The sequence below is a fragment of the Muscardinus avellanarius genome, assembly GCF_963383645.1.
Source record: "Muscardinus avellanarius genome assembly, chromosome: X".
In the NCBI taxonomy this organism is placed as follows: Eukaryota; Metazoa; Chordata; class Mammalia; order Rodentia; family Gliridae; genus Muscardinus; species Muscardinus avellanarius.
In genome coordinates, this window is record NC_137792.1 from 8,206,321 (window position 1) to 8,220,528 (window position 14,208).

Here is a 14,208-nt window from a genome sequence, read left to right on the forward strand (position 1 = left end):
AATTATCCAGCCTCTAAACATTTTCCTGCACAAGGGGTTCTCAATGCCAAGGAAATATCCCCTTCTCTTCAGCACAGAGCTTCTCTTTTCCCTCCGATTTTCCGTGATAAGAAGCGGACTGTTCACACCCTTATTGCAATTTCAGTACTCTGAATCCTGTTCTCTGTTTCCCAATTTTACCCCATGCCTAAATCTCATTCCCTTCTCTTTTAGGCTTCAAACTCCCATCCCGCCCACCCACGGCCAAACTAGTATTTCCAGGAGCTCAGACCCCAACCTCATCTCCCCCGATTTCTGCTTTCCCTTTATTGTAATCTAGCCCCCTATAGCACACCCTCCCCAAGGATCAGTGACTCTTTGCCTTTGAATAGCAGGCGCACAAGTCCCCTCTTGAATGCCTCTCCCGACCCCCGCCCCAAGCTAGTGAAAAAGGAAACATGCGCACTTCAGAGCTAGGAGCTGTCCGAGTGCTGAAATTTATAGGCTGGGTAAGATCACGTACGTCTCAGTCTTTTTCTGTAGCCCTCATTCCAGCACAGGATATCAGCAGTTTCCCCCTCTTCCCCCCACCCTAAACACTGGAGCGCGCAGAGTCCTTTCTTCTCCCTCATTTGCAACTTCTTTTAAAGGGAGAACAATTGCTAGAGAAAAGGGCTCCGCTAAACAGAAGGGATATAAAACAAAAGCCACAGAAACCCGACTTCCAGCATGGCATTGTCACCAGCCCCCTTTGCTTGGTGATGCGATTAAGGTAGCAGCATTTTTATTATTCAGGAAAAGCAGCTGGGGGATTCATCAGTTCTGAGGCTTTGTCTTTCCTGGGCTAACTGATGGTCCTGAGCCTTGGTTTGACCTGACCATGATGCCCAGGACTGACACTTTTTGTTTTTTCTCAGCAAACTGTGCAAACCCAAATCTCTTTTTGATTTTCAAGGAAACTAGATTCCTGCCAGATTTTGAATCTGGACAATAAATAGATACTTTGTCCTAGCTTCTTTCTGAAATCATTTCGGGATATTTTCCACAAGCATCACAGAAACAGGAATGAACCGGCAGCTAGTGAACATTTTGACAGCCTTGTTTGCATTTTTCTTAGAGACAAACCACTTCAGGTAGGTGAAATGACTTTGTATGCTGACATTTTCCATATGAAAACTGTTTAAAAGAAAAAGTGTCATGCAATTTTTATTTTTATGTGTCATTGGTCATATAATTTTAATGTTATAAGACGGGAGTTAGATTTCTTTTGTTCGTTTTAAAAGCTTAATTATGGTGGGATGGTGGTAAATTTTCAAAAAAGCAAGTTTTATTTTGCATAGCTGCACTCTATGGATTTCAGCACACATTTTCACAATCAATGTGATATTAAGGTAGTCTGATGAGTTGCATGCTCTTTTCATTTCTATATAAGGTTGGTATCTTTGCTATCTAATTTAACTGGAAGTCATTTAAAGAGATTTGTGAGTGCAATGGTTTTCATATGGTAGAAATATTGGATTAATTTGTTAGTAGAATGCTAATTTTATATAAAAATTTAAAAACCCTAATTCATAGCCAACTTGGGACTTCTGTTTTATTTCATCAACTAGAAGCATACTTTGAGAACTGCAATTCAGGAATTTTCTTGAAACATCAAAGATCTCTTTTGATCACTCTGTTCTACTATTTAATCTATTTGGAAATTGATTGCTTACCTAAAATTAATTAACATGACATCTTTGTATTTATGTCTGTATGAAAAATGGAGTGTCCATAAACTGAGAAATCATTATTTGCATGATTGCATTTTCTACTTAATTTACTAATTTTGAAATCAATTGACATCTCAAAGTATCAATTTTATTACCAGTAAATAAAATAATCATTTAATGGCAGAGAGGCTAAGACAGGATAGAGAAAGGAGATGCTCTTGCAACAAAGTATAGGACTGTTTTAAATTTTCACCAAATTTTGTGCTATTTTTCTTACAGAACCAAGAGAAATGAAACACATAGAAATAATGCTATCAATATTGGGAAAACCCACTATGTTCCTTTCAGGTTCACACCTTCTACTATGATTAAGAAAGATTATAGTCTGGGTTTTATTAGAATCATCATCATCATCATCATCATCATCATCATCATCATCATTGTGTTCATCACTATCATAACCATCATAATCAAATAATACTTATTAATCAGATGAATCTGCATATGGGGATGTGAGTATTTCTGGATGATAATATCAATTATAAACTCCTACCAAATTCTCATGTCATCTTTTCACTTACATATAATGTCTCTTCTTTCAAAAGCTGACAAGAATATGCTATATTTTTAGTGATAGAATTAAGTAGACTATTTGTTAAACTATTGAAGATAAAGCTTATAAAATATATACTTTAGTGAAAATAAACAGAAAGTCATCCACTATATATTGTGGTTTGTGTACTTTGAAAGAATTTATCTTTCTAAAGATAAAATATGCTTTTCTAATAAGCTCTTTATTACTTTTAATATCAATATGAGTATTTGAAAATTTTTCCAATAAACTCTTAGTGTTTTGATAGTGCAGAAGACAAAATTATTTTGAAGTGTATTTAAATACTTATTGAAGAGTTGACAATTTAAATGTTCATATATAAATAACAACTGATTAAATAATAGGAATAACAGACATGCTCATTGTTGACCTATTTCAAAATGAAGTTAAAATTGTAAGTGAAGGTTCTTTTTTACACATCACATTGGAAAATACTAATTGCTGATAATTGGAATAGAATCCAGCAAGTGAGAAAATAAGTAATATGATAATTACTTGCATTATTTACATTGTTCAGTCCATAATATTTCTTGTAAAATTCAAAGCACTTACATTAAAGATGAAATTAATGGAACAAATTATTAAAAGCATGGGGAAATTCTTTTAATTAATCACATGCATTTCAAAACTTATTTTCACATCTCTAATAATTCTACAAATAGAAGATTTAAATACATGTACATAAAATCTACAACATAAATTCTTGTATACTGTAACATTTTATGCTTAAAGTTTGGAAACTTGAGAGAGATGCTTCAGGATTTATGTCTCTCATCATTTAAAGTTAACTTTAGATCATGCAAAACTACAGAAGTTAACTAGTACTATTTTTCTATTTTTCTTTTACTAACAAATCAAATATTCTTACCTAAATGTGCTTCAAACATTCTCTGAGTATTAGTTCTCAGGGATTGAGAGTGGAATTGTTGCTAAAAGAGTTAATGTGTTTAGGGTGGCTTTCTGCAAAGACCATGACTCCAGGTCTGGAAAACAACCTTCGCAGACTCTATCTCCTTCAGATTTCTTGGACAAATTAATGGGAAGGACATCAGGATATGATGCAAGAATCAGGCCAAATTTTAAAGGTTGGTTCTATTTGAATTTATGTGAAGCTTTTGAAAACCCTTCTAGGTGTTTGAGCAGTTTCTTCTGAAAAAAAGGTTTTCAGGTTTTGTACTAAAAGGGCTATTACAAATATGGTATTCACATTATTTTGGCATTCTTTTGAGTAAGTCATTGATTTAGCTATCTTAAATTTTACCTCATGCTTGCCATATTTAAAAACTTTTTTGTTTATGCTCTGTTCCACAAAAATAACTCTAGTGGCAGAGATTATTAACAGAGTGTATTGAGAGTATGGCTGGAAGTGAAAACAAGAGTGAATGATATACTGGACTTACATGTCCATTTACCAGGATGCATGCCAGATTCAATGGTCACACCAAAATATTTGCTTTTGGTTTCAAATATCTACATCAAAGTGAATATTAAATTTCCATATGAAACATGCCATTTTACACACTTCCGGGTCTCTAAGTTTTAGACTTTTGAAAAGAGGCTCCAATTTCATACATTGCATTTTTTAAGTTCTCACTTGTTTAACCATTTGAATTGTTTATTGGAAAGTATCCAAAATTAACAAAGAAGATTACAAAATTGTAAATGCACATGTCAAACATGGTGGATACTTTCTTTATTCAATTAGAAACAAATGGAAAAGGTTTTTGTTTTTGTTTATTTAACATAACAAAATATTGTTATAGTTTATAGAAAGTATTGATCTTTTATATTTGGTTGATTTTTACTCTGAATCAGAAAAGATCTGTATCATGAACAAATTATTAATAGAATTGAGTCACTTTGATGTTTGTTTTTAAATACATATTTTAAATGACAGTTATCTTCATTATCTTACAACTGATTTTAAAATAATGTATTGTAAAGTGTATAATATTTTGTAAAAGGAGAAACCTATAATAACCTAGATATTATGTGGTAATTCATGCATTGTTTTGGTTTTGTTATTAACAATTTAATTGAATTTATTTCCTTGAGTTTTAATTTTTATTACTGGCAAATATAAGCATGCAAGCTAAATTCTGAATTTGTTTCTTTTGTAAGTACTACACCTCTGAATATACCCAGCTCTGGGCATATTTAATAAAGAAATTCATCAGAATTTTAGCATAACAAGTATGTTTTATTTTAGAATATTTCAAAAAAAGAGATAAACTAAGTTCAGAGCTCAGTTTTCCTGAAAATAAAATATTCAAATTCATCCAATTTCCTGTATTTTTGTGCATATTTCTTTGACATTTGAAGTAAAATCCTATGAGGACCAAACCAATAATCAGTTTTTACTGGGATTGCTCACTTATACATGTATTAGTAACTTTTAAATCTGGACTACATGTAAAATAGTAACTGCTGGGTGCTTTGGGAAGTTGAAAGATTAAATCAGTTTCTGTGTTCCAATGAAATATTCAAGGAGAAAGGGAAAATGGTAAATGAATACTTATAGTACTAGATAGGAATAGTTAAGTACTCTGAGCAAGTACTAACAAAATATTCCAGGGTTCCAAGAAATGCAGAGAATTTCCTATCAAGCTATTCATGAAATACTTCATAATAAGGCCCAGAGTTGGAAAGTTGTTCAAGTTTATGAGGATCTTTATTTGATAGTAGTTATTACTCTTTACTGTCAAGAAATAATTTTCCAAATGTGCAGAAGTATGCAAGGGGTGGTAAACCAAATACCTGTGTTGTCATTGAAACATTAAGCGGCCACGTATAATGAACCATTATTTTCAAATTATTTTCCCTGGGGATATCACCCTTCAGAATGACATTTTTCATGGTTCTAAAAGATAAACTATAAGACAAGGTCAGGTTTATCAAAGATTAGTCACAGTTTTGCAATCTATTTACTATATGATGGCCCAAACACAAGGTATTTTAATGACTAAAATAGAAATGGGGTGGGTATCATTTAAGATTCTAAAATTAATGAACTTCAATGAATTTTTATCTCCCTCTCCCTTTAATACTTCACTTCAATAAACACTATTTCTTTATAAACTTTATTTAAATAGAGCATTTATATCAGATCAATTACCTGACAGCTCTCCAAATTCTCTTCATTTGGAAGAGTTTGTCTTTTTCAACATAAAACATTCTTCATTACTTCAGATTAAAACAATTTCCTCTCCTTGGTGTTCCCATGAAACTCTATATGTCTAACAGGGTCGTTTGACATATTTATGTTTTATAGGTCCAACCTACACTGTATTTAGGAAGCACCTTATTTTATATGCACATACACATGGAATATTGGTAATGTAAGGAAAATAAGCCATACTTTATCTCCAGAATGAGGAAATAAGAACCATGAAAGAAAAGGAAAAGCAGATAAATTATGAAAATTTGTTCTTCCAATTAGCTGTAGTATATGTTAAGGGTGGGAAATTTGTCAATAGTCACATTGCCTAACAAAAATGATATTACCTAAGCAGAAAAGAAAGAAATAAAAGTCAGAGATCATAGGAAATGTGAAACATTAAGAAGGCTAGGAAGAACACTATAGTGTTTATCATAATTATTTAGCAATGCATCAACAAGAAATGATACACTGAAAAGATAGCAGGTGGAAATGAAAGGTGATTAGGAAAGGTAATTGCATCTAGGATAGTTATAGTCTCCCTGTAAATACCCCAAAGCAAAATGGCTATGATAACACTAAATGTCATGACAATGATGAAGTTTACAATGACAATAATAGTGATAAATAAGAACAGAGGACAAAATTTGATCATAAGAACAAAAACAAGAGCCAAATATTGGCTGTTGAAGAGAATGACTGTCCTAGAAGTCATATTAAATATTAACATATTTCTGTTTCCTGCTGTCATGCATTGGCAGGAAAAAAGCATATGCATATTTTTTTCTAATTGGAAAGAATATTTTCTTCATATTTTCATGTCAGTAAAATGTTTCATATCTCTACCGTATCCCTGATGGGCTTTGAAAGATGTCATAATGGGCATATATATAGGAGAAAAGATGGATGTAAACTAGAAAAGAAGAAACCAGAAATGATTCAGACGTAGGCTCTGTAATTGAGATACATTCTTAGAAACTATAGGAAAAAATAGCTTTTTGATGTGCTGAGGCACAAGTGTATAAACAAAGTCATGAGTCAGAAATGCCAGTTGAATTCCCTCTATAAGACTCGTATAGACCTGGATTGAATCTTGTCAAAATATAAATTTTAAAAATTCTCAGTTCAGGCCAGGTGTGGTACTCCATGCTTGTAAGCCCCGTGCTTGGGAGGCAGAGAGGCAGAGACAGGAGGATCACGCAGGTTCAAAGCCAGCCTTGTTGGCTTAAGAGACCGTTTCCAAAATTATATATATATATATATATATATATATATGTGTGTGTGTGTGTGTGTGTGTGTGTGTGTGTGTGTGTGTGTTTGGGAGTGTAGCCCAGAGGCAGAAGGGTTCTATCCCCAGTATCACCAAAAATAAAATTCTAAGTTCAGATAAAAACATAAGATATGTCTGTTCAAAATTATCTGGTCCTAAAATTATGGTAAATGTTGATTAGATATCAACAAAAAACTTGTTTCTCCATTGTGTGATTTGTCTGGTTTCATTTGATTTATCATGGTGTTTTTCCAACATCCTATCAGATATTCCTTTCTCAGTATTATTGTATCTTAAAAATGTCATTTTAACATTAAGCTTTGTGTGTGTGTGTTACTGGGGATGGAACCCAGAGGCATTCTACCTCCAAGATACACCCTACTTTTTATTCTTTTTTTTTTTGAAACAGGGTCTCTTTAAGTTGCAGAGGGCCTGACTAAATAGTTGAGGCTAGCCATGAACCTGCGATTCTCTGGTCTCAGCCTCCCAAGTATTGGGATTACAAACATGTGCCACCACACTCAGCTCAGACATTAAGCATTTAATGAAATGTCCCAGCCTGTACAAAATACATTAGCTCTGTTTTAATCTTTTTAAAATAAACCCTTATATATTTCAATAAATTTTTTGAAAATAAAATTAAATTAGTTATATCATTAATTTCATCTCAATGTAAATAAATATATTTCACCATAATATTTTTGGAGATAGGATCTAGAGGAGATCATATCTGCAGATAATAATTCATTCTGCTATTTTGTGCATGATATAAAAACTAATGTTTTCCATATCTAGAGACCCAACTCTGGAGTGTAATATGTGACATTAAAGCCTTACATGCAGTGTGGTTTACTACAAACTCCAAATAGCTTGAGCTTGAGTTCAAGAAGTATTTCAAATATAAGTAAAAATAAATTCACTTCCATGAAACAGGGGTGGGGTCTTCAGGGTTTGCTCCATGGAAATTCTCTTTTCTATAGCTAAGTGAATTTCACGTTCGATCCCTGTATTAGGATACCTGAGCACCACTTTTCAGAAAGGACACTTGGAAGGGATAGGTCTCTCAGTAACAATGCTGCCCCAGCATGACCATTTCTTTGACCACTCTTGTGGATGTGGGGTAAAATATTACCATGGATGCTAAGAAAGAAGAACAGAATGAATATCTGAGGCAATAGACTTGAATGCAGAAAGTAGATAAAGCCCTCAGGCACCTGAAAGGTAAAAGCCATGGTAATGTTGAGATTGGGTGGGGGGAATTCTTTGAAATTGAAGAAAACAATTTAATTGGTTTAAAATCACATTGGAAGAGATTATGCAATTTTCTGGGTGCTCCTTTAGATAGTTACCCTCTTCAGAGGAGAGTTCCTATTCCCCTTTAAATCTGGGTGTCTCCTAAATAATCAACAGGCTTGAGGGAAATTGCCCTTTACTTAAGTGGAAAAAGTCCAAATGGAACATAGCCAACACTGAAAAAACATATTAGAAACAGTGTTAGTAAATATAAGGGAAAATGGGGGTTCAGGTGTTTATAAATGTGAAGCATAAGTCAGAATGCCAATTGTGATCAAATTTAACAGGATATAAATACAACACATGATTTTTGACACATTATTTTTATTATGATAACAGTGTCCATTTCAAATGCCTAGAGCTAAGCTGAATTGCAAGAAAGTTGACTTTCCATTCAGGAAAAATTATGTGTTCTGTACTAAATAAATAGATTATAGCTATCAGTGGGAAACTGTCCATTAAAGAAATTAAAAACCACTGGAGGAAAGAAAGAAAAAAAGAAGTAAATAAACTTACATGAATGAAAGGTAAATGTACTTCTTTGGGTATAAATTATTACAAAATCACCTTTCATATAGTAGGATTATGCATCGGCTTTCCAAAGTACATACAGTATGGAAGATTACACACACACACACACACACACACACACACACAATGTCTGTGTATGTACATATACTGTGTTTGTGCAGGCATTATAGTATAAAAGATACATATAAAAATGGAATCATTAGTGGCCTCTAAGAAATAAGACTAGATGGCAGGGGGAAAATAGGAGAAAAATTTACTTCTCTCATTATCCCTTGAACTCTGATTATTACATATTTTTCCAATTCAAAAGGATAATTAATCATTAAGTACTGTTTTTTGGTGGTACTGGGGTTCCTGGAAGTTCTACCTCTGAGCTACACTCCCAGATCTATTTTATTTTTGGAGACAGGATCTCTTAAGCCAGCATGGCTGGCTTCGAACCTGCGCGATCCTCCTGTCTCTGCCTCCCAAGCGCAGGGATTACAAGCATGTGCCACCACGCCCAGCCATTAAGTACTTTTAAGGAGCTAGTGTCAGAGAAGACTTCTTTTGGGTAGCATGGGCCAAGGTTGCAGATTAGAGTCAGTGTCACTTTCAATGAAGTAACATGCATGTGACTTGATGTCAAAAATACCCAAAAAGCCTACTTGAAATCCTCTGTAAAAGTAGCTTGATGTCATCATTGTTAAAATTATAACACTGTCACTTTCTATCCTTTTCTTAAAGTTTTCATTTTCTACTAAAACACAAGATGAAACGGACATTAATCCCAATTATTTTCTCTATAACTTAAATGGAAGTGTTTCTAAAAATAATTTTATTGGTACACTATAATTATACATCATAATAGTAAGGTTCAAAGTGATACATTATACAAGCACACTGATTTCATGGGGTGTTTTATTCTTGCTCCCCATCCCTCTTTATACATGTTAGGAGATTAATCATGGTACCTTAATATGTGAACATAACATGTTATCTGTTTCTTTCCTCAACTCTCCTTTATTCCTCTCTACACCCTCTGATCCCCTCCCATTAATCTACTGTTCTCTTTCTTCATTTATCTGAAGTCACTTTTGTTTCTTATTTTTTCTCTAGTTTCACATATGAAAGAAAACATATGACCCTTGACTTTCTGAGACTGGCTTATCTCAGCATAATATTCTCTAGATGTGTCCATTTTCCTGAAAATGAGATGATTATGATTTCTCCTTTCTGTTGAGTAAAATTTCATTGTGCATATAAACCACAATTTCTTTATCCATTCATCTGTTGATGGGCACCTAGGTTGGTTTCATAATTTGGCTATTGTGTATTATGTTGCTATAAACATGGCATATGTCACTATAATATTCTGACTAATTCTTTTGGAAAGATACCAAGGAATGGTATAACTGAGTCATATTGTGGCTCCATTCCTATTGGTAAGGTTTTAAATTAATATAACCACTATGAGGGTTCCTCAAAAGACAAGGAATAATAATATATGATTCTGGTCTGAAGTTATGAAGAACACATGGGCCTTAGGCATTTTAGTACAAGATAATGATAGATAAAAATGGGGAAAGTAGCCGGGCGTGGTGGCGCATGCTTGTAATCCCCACACTTGGGAGGTGGAGACAGGAGGATTACACAGGTTCAAAGCCAGCCTCACTGGCTTAAGAGACCCTGTTTCCAAATTAAAAAAATATAAAATAGGTCTGGGAGTGTAGTCCGGAGGTAGAAGGGCTTTCAGGAAACCCAGTACCACAAAAAAAAATGGGGAAAGTACCATTGAAAGGAAAGACTGCTACAAAGGGAAATTTATATATGAAAATGTTGTTCAAGATTGATATTAATGGAGACGAAGATTTTTTAACATCTCAAATTCTGGCAAAGCATATTCCAACAGGCTTTTCAATATGTCCTCCATTTCATAGTGATACGGTAGTATAGCAAAAAGAGCACTGGACTTGTATCCAGAAGACCCTCGTACATGTTCTGCTTTGGTTAATTTTAAGAAAAGGTGCCCAGACCTATCCATGCCTCAAAGTTTCTTCTTTCTTTTCCTTCCTCATTTAAGTTGTTTTCAGGATCAAATGAGATCGTTCATATGAATAATTTTTAAGACTATTAAACTTATTAAACTCGTGTCTTATTCCTGATTTTAAAGTGAATTCTGATAGTTTTTCCCCATTCAATATGACATTGGTTCTGAGTTTATTGTGTATTGCCTTTATAATGTTAAGGTAAGTTCCATTACAATTTTTACAGTATTCTTAAAATAAAAGAATTTTGGATTTTGCCAAATGTTTTTTAATCATCAATTGAAATAATCATATATTTTTGTCCTTAATTTTATTTATATAGTGAAATATATGGCTTAATTTGCATATGTTGAACCAGCCTTGCATCCTTGAAATAAAACCAACTTGGTAATGGTGTACAATTTTCTTGATATGATTTTAATGTATATCACTAGTATTTTGCTTATAAGTTTTTAAAATTTTTTATTGGTGCATTATATTTATACATCATAATGGGATAAAAAACTTGAGTAGACAGACATAAATGCACACATCACCCAGTTAGCCCTCACCAAGTCCCAACCCCACTCCCTCCCATGCTTGGCTTAGTGGTTGGCTACGATATGAATAAGTACATCCTGTGCTTTAAAGAGTTCCCTTCTTCCCCCCTCCCATTCCCACAGTTAGGTTGCCTTATTTGCTCTTCTATAGAATCTCCTTTTTCACCTGCAGTTCCTCCTATCATCCATTTCACCTTAGTTTTCACATATTAGGGAAAGCATCTGATTTCTTGCATTTTGGAACTGACTAATTTCGCTTAGCATAATGGCCTCCAGTTCCATCCATTTTCCTGTAAATGCTACAATTGTGATTTTGTTATGGCTGAGTAAAATTCCATTGTGTACATATCCCACAGTTTTGTAATCCATTCATCTGTTGATGGACATCTTTGCTTCTTCCATAGTTTGGCTACGGTGAAATGTGAAGCTCTAAACATAGATACGCATGCATTAGTTTGGTAGTTTGGTTTCCTTTCTTTTGGGTAGATACCCAGAAGTGGTATTCCTGTATCAAATGGTAAATTTGTTCCCATTGTTCTGAGGATCCTTCATACTGTTTTCCAAAGTGGTTGCACTAATTTGCAATCCCACCAACAATGTTTTAGAGTTCCCAGTTTTTCACATCCTCACCAGCATTTGTTTTTGTTTGTGTTTTAAATGATGGCCATTCTAGTTGGGTTAAGGTGAAATCTCAGGGTAGTTTTGATTTGCATCTCTCTGATTGCCAATGATGCTGAGCATTTTTTCATGCATTTATTGGCCATTTGAATTTCTTCTTTCATGAAGTGTCTATTTAGTTCACTTGCCCATTTTTTGATTGGATTTTTTTTTAGTGTTGAGTTTCTTGTGTGGAATTCTTTCTGGGTCTTCTGTTCTCCTCCATTGGTCTATGTATCTGTTTTTGTGCCAGTACCATGCTGTCTTTATTACAATGGCTTTTCAGTATATTTTAAATCAGGTATTGTGATTATCCCTGCATGGTTTTTGTTGATGAGAAGTACTTTGTCTATTCTGGGAGTTTTGTTATTCCAAATAAATTTAAGAACTGATTTTTCTATGTGAGAAATGATCATGGTAGTTTAACGGGCACTGTGTTAAATCTGTAGATAACTTTTGGAAGGATGACCATTTTAATGATATTTATTCTACCAATCCATGAACATGGCAGAACTTTACATCTTCTAAGATCTTCGATTTCTTTTTTCAATGTCTTATAGTTTTCTTTGTAGAGATCTTTTACCTCCTTGGTTAAGTTTATTTCTAAGTTATTTTATTGTGGGAAATTCTGAGTGGAAGTGTTTTCTGAATTTCTTTTTCAATGGATTTATGTTTTGTGTACAGAAAAGCTTCTAATTTAAGATTGATTTTGTATCCAGACACTTGGCTAAATTTGTTGATCAGTTCTACAAGCCTTTGGGTTGAGTTTGTTGGGTTTTCTAAATATAGTATCATGTCATCTGCAAATAGTGAAAGTTTGAATTCTTATTTCCCTATTTGTATTTCTTTTATTTCCTTTTCTTGCCTTATTGCTCTGGCTAGGGTCTCAAATACTATATTGAAGAAGCCGGGCATGGTGGCGTACGCTTGTAATCCCAGCATTCGGGAGGCTGAGACCTGGAGGATCATGGTTCATGGACAGCCTCAACTACTTAGTGAGGCCCTCTCCAACTCAGTGAGACCCGGTTTCAAAACAAAGAATAAAAAGTAGGGCAGTGGGTGTAGCTTGGAGGTCAAATGTCCCTGGGTTCCATCCCCAGACCCACAAAAAAATACTATATTGAAGAGAAGTGGTGATAATGGACATCCTTGTCTTGTTACTGTTTTTAGGGGGAATTCTTGAAGTTTTTCCCCATTTAAATAATGTTGGCTGTGGGCTTATTGTACATTGCCTTTATGATGTTGAGTTATGTTCCTTCTATTCCAATTCTCTGCAGTGCTTTTATCATAAATGTATGTTGGATTTTAGCAAATGCTTTTTCAGCATCTATTGAAATGATCATGTGATTTTTGTCTTTGGTTCTGTTTATATGATGAATTACACGGATTAATTTTCATATGTTGAACCAACCCTGCATCCCTGGGATGAACCCTACCTGGTCATGATGTATGATTTTCTTCTATGTGGTTTTGAATGTGTGTTGTTAGTATTTTGTTTGGCAGTTTTGCACCCAAATTCATCAAAGATAAAGGCCTGTAGTTCTCCTTCCTTGAACTGTTTATTTGATTTTTGTATTAATGTGATGTTGGTTTCATAGGATATATTTGGGAGAGTCCTGTTTTTTTCTATTTCATGAAATAGATTGAGGAGTATCAGGATATCTCTTCTCTAAAGATTTTATAAAATTCACTTGGGAAACCATCTGGCCCTGGGGTTTTCTTTTATGGTAAGCTCTTTATTTTTGTTTTCAAGCTTTTTATTACTCTTTCAAACTCTTTGATTGCTATTGGTTATTTTCTTTTAGAGTTTGGAATATGTCACTCCAGGCCCTTCTGGCTTTCATGACTTGGTTTGGGAAGTCTGGAGTGACTCTAGTTGGTTTGCCTCTAAATGTCACTTTACCTTTTGCCTTTTAAATTCTCTTTGGCTTCTACATTGGTCATTTTGAGTATTAGGTGGTGTGGAGAACCTTTTCTCTGATCTTTTCTAAAGGAAGTTTTATAAGTTTCCTGAACCTGTGTACCGACCTCTTGCTCCATGTTTGGAAATTTTTCTGTTATTACTTCTTTGAAGAGATTGTTGATCCCTTTGCTTTCACCTTCTTTTCCCTCCTCTATGGCCATTATTCTTAGGTTAGCTCTCTTAAGTTAGGCCTATATTTCATCAATGTCCAATTCCTGTTGTTGAATTGTTTTTTTTTTTAAGTTATAAACTATACGTTCATTTTTGGAGTGATCAACTTCTAGGAGTGAGATTGTATTTTCCATCTCATCAAATTGATTGCTTATAGTTTGAATTGATGACTTTATTTCAATGATTGCATCCTTTCTTTCTTTCAGACTTTCTCTAAATTCTTTCCTAAAATCCCGTATTATTTCTACAGTTACATTCCTGATTTAGTCTTCTGGAGATCTCTGCATTTCTGTGTT

General features: G+C 34.0%; 1 protein-coding gene across 2 annotated transcripts in view; it reads left to right on the forward strand.

The window, feature by feature from the left end:
* Positions 1–431: 431 nt before the first annotated feature.
* The window catches only part of GLRA2 (glycine receptor alpha 2), a gene marked incomplete at both ends in the record, with an annotated part of 207,005 nt that continues 193,228 nt past the window's right edge, over positions 432–14,208 (forward strand). Inside the window, 3 exons of one of the 2 annotated variants that reach the window (XM_080719045.1) lie at positions 432–498; positions 1,037–1,112; positions 3,256–3,389. In XM_080719045.1, coding sequence (XP_080575171.1) covers positions 438–498; positions 1,037–1,112; positions 3,256–3,389 — 271 coding nt within the window. Of the gene's footprint in view, positions 499–1,036; positions 1,113–3,255; positions 3,390–14,208 lie in introns of those variants that run through there. The other variant, XM_080719044.1, reaches the window with a different exon arrangement.